Source organism: Cyrtonyx montezumae, unplaced genomic scaffold, assembly GCF_038088225.1.
Source record: "Cyrtonyx montezumae isolate F1298 unplaced genomic scaffold, pur_monq_1.0 scaffold_5, whole genome shotgun sequence".
NCBI classification, from domain to species: domain Eukaryota; kingdom Metazoa; phylum Chordata; class Aves; order Galliformes; family Odontophoridae; genus Cyrtonyx; species Cyrtonyx montezumae.
Genome location: NW_027072056.1, coordinates 9865863 through 9871862, shown reverse-complemented (window position 1 = coordinate 9871862; position 6000 = coordinate 9865863). Strand labels below are relative to the sequence as shown.

Here is a 6000-nt window from a genome sequence, read left to right as displayed (position 1 = left end):
TTCTATTATTTTATAAAATAATGTTCTAACAGATTCTTAATAATGTAATTGTAGTAAGGTTTTCTTTCTTTCCCTTAAACTATACATTGCACTACAGCAGTAGTTTACACAATAGCCAGTATAGAGAAAATTATAAATCCAAGCCCTTAGTTCTCCAAGACTCAGAGTGTCCCCTTACATAAGGGAAATCAAATGGACAAATTTTCTCTTAATATGCTGTGCAAGGTAACAGAAGCTTGATACAGCTGCTTTTTGTTCTAACCCTCCTGCTTATTATCATGCTTGGATTTTGCCATACTTACTGTTTCCAGGAGTGGAGAGAAAAAGCAGCTCCATATCTTTACAAAAGTCCATTTGTATTTAGTTGTCTGTCTTCCTTACTCTTTGGCTTCTGATAAGAATTAAACATCCAGAACCTTTGATGCAAAATTACGGATGCGTGGAAAGGTACAAATATTTTCATACTGATCTTAATGCTAATATTTACAGACTTCATCTCACCCACACAGTGTATCCTATACAAAGCCTTTATATATGCTATATACTCCAGTAAAACTCAAAGGAACAACCTGTAAGGAAATGCAGTTCATTAAGGTGAGCTCCCAAACTGGAAAGGCCAGGCTTTTATTGTTCACTTTTACAATATCTTATGAAAAATTAAAAAAATCTGATGTTTAGTTCAACTGAAAAAATTAACATATATGCAGATCCAATAACACGATTACATTTCTTCTTACTATGCTTTTTTCCTCAAGACACAGACCATAGAAGTTCTTGCTCAATAGCAAAGCTACTACCTATATTTAAAGATTATTCCCACAAAAAGTTTCATCAGCTTTATGAACAATTATTAGCTTCCAGATATTATTAGAGGCCTTCACTTGCTGTGACTGAAGTCAATGACAAGACTGATTTCAACAGGATTTAAGCTCTTAAAGAATAAGGCGAGGATGATAACTTGTAAAGTTCAGAGCAATGTAGTAGGGACTGGAATGCACTGATAAGGTATGACTAAATTTAACTAATAGCTGCCAAAAAAAAAAAGTTTCTCAATAGGTGCTCAAAAAACACAAACAGGTAAAATGATACAGGTGGTTACATGCTACATAAACTGATGCATGATTGATGCAGTCGGGTTGGTTTGTTTTTAAAGCAATGAGATATTAATTTAATAATGAACATGTTCTGAAAATAGTAGCAACCATAAATCATTATATTAAAATTTCATTCAATTTCATAAAAACACATTAGGATGTAATTAATGAATACATTTGTGCATATAATTTTTCTCGTGTTATACTAAGCTTCGAAATTCTGTAAGCTGTGAAGCATGTCTCATGTTTATCACAGGAAGTTGTGTTAAACCTCTTCGTTATTTTATTTTGTTCAGTCCTCTTCCCATCAAACATGCAAACACTGTCATCACCATTTTTGGCTTCACTTCAACCAGATCATCTGGGAGAGCATATATACGAGCACCAATTTTTCGAGCAACTGAAATGGCATACCTTGGAAAGCAAGAGAAAACACATTATTTAGCTAGCACCTACTACTATGTGAAAATTCATAGCAACAACAGATTTTAGCATCAGAATATGCCTGTTCAGTCAGAACCTATCTTCCAGGAGAAGATGAAAATGATGATTATTGTGAAGAAAAAAACCTATTAGCAACTGTACTGGTAGCCATTTTGTTACTGGTTGTCACAGCATTTGTGTTTCTCAGAACTTAGGCATTACAGCAGGCTATCAAGTTGATTCCACTGGAGTGGTAGTAGATCATAACAGCTGCACATTTGAGTTCATAAAGTCTGCTAGAAAAATAGCTTTGGACTATTAGAATTCAGAACATCCTCTGAAACAAATCAACTAAATTAGTGCAATTCCTCACTGTGAAAATAGAGAAATCATATTAAATAAGCCATGAATTTATGTATTTCTGAACTTTATGAAAATACAAAGTATTCATTTAAGACTTACTTGGCATTATTCAATTTGTCTTGATTAGAAAGATCTTCTCTCTTGACCATTTCTTGGCGAACTGCTTTTGGTGCAATGGCATCTATTAAATCTAGGACGGGTAAACTAGTGCTAATTGATTTGTCCTAAAAGAAAAAACTTTTAAGATTAGTATAAGAAATTTATTAGCTTTGTTTATTTTGTTTTCACAATGAAAGAAACCTTGCCTTTTCACAAGGTCTAAAAGTTTTAGCACATCAAAATTACAATGTTTACAATTGTTATTATTACACAAATAAAAATGGCATAAATTGATTAAATCAAAGAAATTTCCCCCTTCCCTAAAGAAAAAGGCTTGTTAAGTTCTTGTTAGTTCTTCCCTAAAGAAAAAGGCTTGTTAAGTAAAAACTTGTTTACAACAGAAACATAAGAACTTAACCAGATTGAAAAAAAAAATCCCAGATCTGATTATAGGTGGAAAGAAGAAAGGTAAATGTATTTGATTACCTTGAAACTGGTAATTGAAGTTTTCTTATTTGCATTTGCAAGTGTCTGATTCACCCACTTAATAATAATTTCATCATTTACTTTTTCACCCTCTCCAAGGTCTGATAACACATTCAAAGTATACCTTTAATAGAGAAGATAAGTCTGAATTAAAGCTACAAGCAAAAGTAAAATGTTGCTGTGCTCAGGTAACAAGTACTTATCTTCATACGGTACCCTTACAAGTTATTTTGCTCTTTAAATCTCTTTCTCAGTTGTTGCAAAAATAAAATAACATCCTAGAGTTAATAATGGTCACTGTTATTTCATTCTATACTTCTTATTCAGCACATTAGAAATAATTTTATAAGCTTAAATGGTACAAGGTAAGTATACAAATTTATGACAGATTACAGGGATTTTATGAATTATGATAGGGATGCCTGGAGATGACTCTCCAAACTACTCAAATATACTGAATAATCACACCCAGTTCATTGTTTTAGTTTTCACTCCCGCTTATGTAAACTCCCATATTTCACAGATTAATATTAAAAGTAACAAAATTACATAATGTTGCAGCTCTATTTATTAATGTTTCAAGTTAAAAGTTACTTCAGCATGTGTGGAAGTTTAATATGGTTATTTGATTCCAAAAATATCAAAATGTCTGCAATTTCTATGTTCAAGTGTGAGATTTCATTCAGATTATGAACACATTTGTATCTGACTATAAAAGCTGACAGCAGTGAATAGATCTGTTAGATGCACTGTGCATCAGTGCACCTGCTAGACAAACTGAAGATTTGTCTTCATTTTCCTTGGTGTAGAAACAGTGGCATATACATGCACACACACATCCATACATCATGAATTACTCCAAACTTACCTTCTCATCAGCTGCCATATCAAAGCCAAAGTGAGAGTTGGATTACCCTCATTTAGATCATGTCCAGCAATACCAACAAGGGAGAATTTAGCTTTTGTCTTTCCAAGTTCTACTGCATAATTGCAATTCTCAATCTAAAAATAAATGTGTACACAAATAAAAAAAAGAAAAAACCCTCAATCTTTCTGTAATACAGACATAGAAACTATGCATAGTTTAAATCAATTTAGATTTATCTCCAAAGTATAGCAGAAACATTTCTAACCTTTCTACACTGTGCAGTTTCTACTATCCTTGCAGATGTAAATACAGTTATATAACATTCAAATGATAAGATTATTTCACACACGAGGAAAACATTTTCTCTTGTTTTTCAACAAAATAATACAGCAAAAAAAAAAAGAACTTGAAAAATACTAAAAAAAAGCAATCTTCTAAAACAATCAGTTGTTTTTTTTTCCCTATATTTCTAACTTTAAAATGATCTCAAAATGAAAGCTCAGGACTTGCACAAGTTGTCCTGGAAGAGTAACACACAAGAGCATCAGACAACAAAAGATGTGCCAGGCTTGAAATTTTGATTTTCTTTTTAACATAATTAAACAATTAAATCATAAACATAATACTGCCAAATGGAGTCCACATTTTTAAAGTGAAGTGATATATAACTACTAATTTGTTTAGGTATCGCTTGTATGATTTTTTCTTCTTTTTTTTTTTTTTCCTCAAGATCATCTCGGTAAATCTAGACAATCCAGCTTACTACAAGCAGGACAGTTAGAGCCTGTGATACCCAACTGTACTTGTAGTTTCTACATACCTTCTTCATGTTACCACCAAGTAGAGGATAAGGACGTTTGTTAACATGACTCCAGTCAACTGGCACACGAGTCATTTCATACAGTTGGAAGATTATTAAAGCATCAGAGAGGTCACTGAATGGGAGTAAAGGAATATTTTTAATGACAGAAGTTCATACTCAAAATGAAAATTTTATCAAGTAGAAAATGCCAGCAGCACACATCTATTTCTTGATTGTGAGTATATTATCTGAATCATATACTATTCAGTGTGGTCCTGCAGACCACTCCCAATCATACTGTAGAGTAACCTGGAAATCACTTTCAGTAGAAATAAAGATTCCTTGAATTCATGTTGTTACTGTATTCTTACAGATTCTAACACATTACTACATCCTGGTGCAAAGAAAATATTACTTAAGAAGCCTTACCTGTATAAGTGATTAACATATGGGCTTACACCCAGTGAATTCATCCAGTTTCTGAAGGTTCTTTCTTCATTACTTTCTCCTACAGTGACAGATAATTCTATATAAATTTCTTAGAGAAAATATTTCCATAAGGAACGTTTAAATGACTTGCATACATACAAGATCCAGCTCCCATACTACATTTTTGTTCCTCAAAAATGAGTTCACCCTTTTCATAATAATAATCACTATTGGCTAATAGAGGAGAGGATTATCATATTCAGAATCTTATAAAATTCAAGGTCCATTAGTTCTGGGCAGAGAGAACACAGAGTGCTATCAGATTCTCTCTCTCTCTCTCTAATTTAAGTATAGTTTCATAAAATACAGAAATAATTTTTTTTGTATTCATTTTAAATAATGAATATATTATGGAACTGATGGCGAAAAATAACTAAGCTAACAATTCCTAAAACCAAAATAATCAGTGTAAAGTGCATTCAACAGTTTGAAATACCTTTCACTAAAGGTTAATACTAACAAGCTGCAACTGCATCAAACTCCATTAACTACAGCTCTACTCTCTCTGTGTGTAGATTTTCAGAATTAATTTGTGAACATCTTCCAAACCAACAGACATCACCTTTTCAGTTTTTAAACACAAGGAAGCCCAGCAGGGGAATAATGTATAGGCAACATTTGTGATGCTGTTTATACTACCAATGGTGCTAGTTGTTCCTGCAGTTTTAAATGGCAGCAGCAGAGCAGCTGGAAGTTTCAGCTGTAATGGACATTTTCCAACAGAATAGATTCTATGAGTGCATTCCAGTCATCTTACCAGCTCTTTCCAACTTGTGAGAAATGTAAAAAATTCAGTAGAAAACCCATGCACTTTCCTGACTTAGATTGTTCTTTCATATTATAATTATGAGCCCCTTAATAGGTGCTCTGTAATAATGTTACATTAATACCTTAATTTCCTATGTTCAGCAGTGCCTAAAATTAACAATGGACCTGTGACCAATTGTTTATGAATCGATGCTGCATAAGCCGTTTCCTCCTACAAAGAACATTTCATTTCAATTCTCTGTAAAGAATGGTAGAACAGATTTCACAGAACTGAAATTCGTGCAAATCTGAAGAATAGTTTGCACTGCTCGTTCCTTATTGTATAATGGTAACGAATTTGTCTAATGAGATTTATGTAGCTTGAAAATAGTTTCATTTTGTTCTGCAATTCATCCTGAGTACAGGAAAGTGAAGCAAATGCATATCATTACATTAAAAAAAAAAAAAAAAAAGGCCTCCTTACTGTCATTTTCTACGAAATTGATATCATGGTATAGCTCTATTTTCAAATAGAGGTCACAATTTTAATCCAGATATTTTCTTTTATAGAAGAAGTCTTGGACTTTGTGTGTATATATACACATGTATGTACATATGTATATACACAC

The 6000-nt window shown here is 32.6% G+C and overlaps 1 protein-coding gene across 3 annotated transcripts in view; it reads right to left on the bottom strand.

The window, feature by feature from the left end:
• Positions 1–580: 580 nt before the first annotated feature.
• Positions 581–6000, bottom strand: part of PLS1 (plastin 1) — a 35233-nt gene continuing 29813 nt past the window's right edge. For all 3 annotated transcript variants that reach the window (XM_065748052.1, XM_065748051.1, XM_065748053.1), the window contains 6 exons: positions 4565–4643; positions 4154–4268; positions 3334–3467; positions 2466–2589; positions 1980–2104; positions 581–1508 (listed from right to left, as the gene is read on the bottom strand). In XM_065748052.1, coding sequence (XP_065604124.1) covers positions 1373–1508; positions 1980–2104; positions 2466–2589; positions 3334–3467; positions 4154–4268; positions 4565–4643 — 713 coding nt within the window. In that variant the 3' untranslated portion in view covers positions 581–1372. The remainder of the gene's footprint in view (positions 1509–1979; positions 2105–2465; positions 2590–3333; positions 3468–4153; positions 4269–4564; positions 4644–6000) is intronic.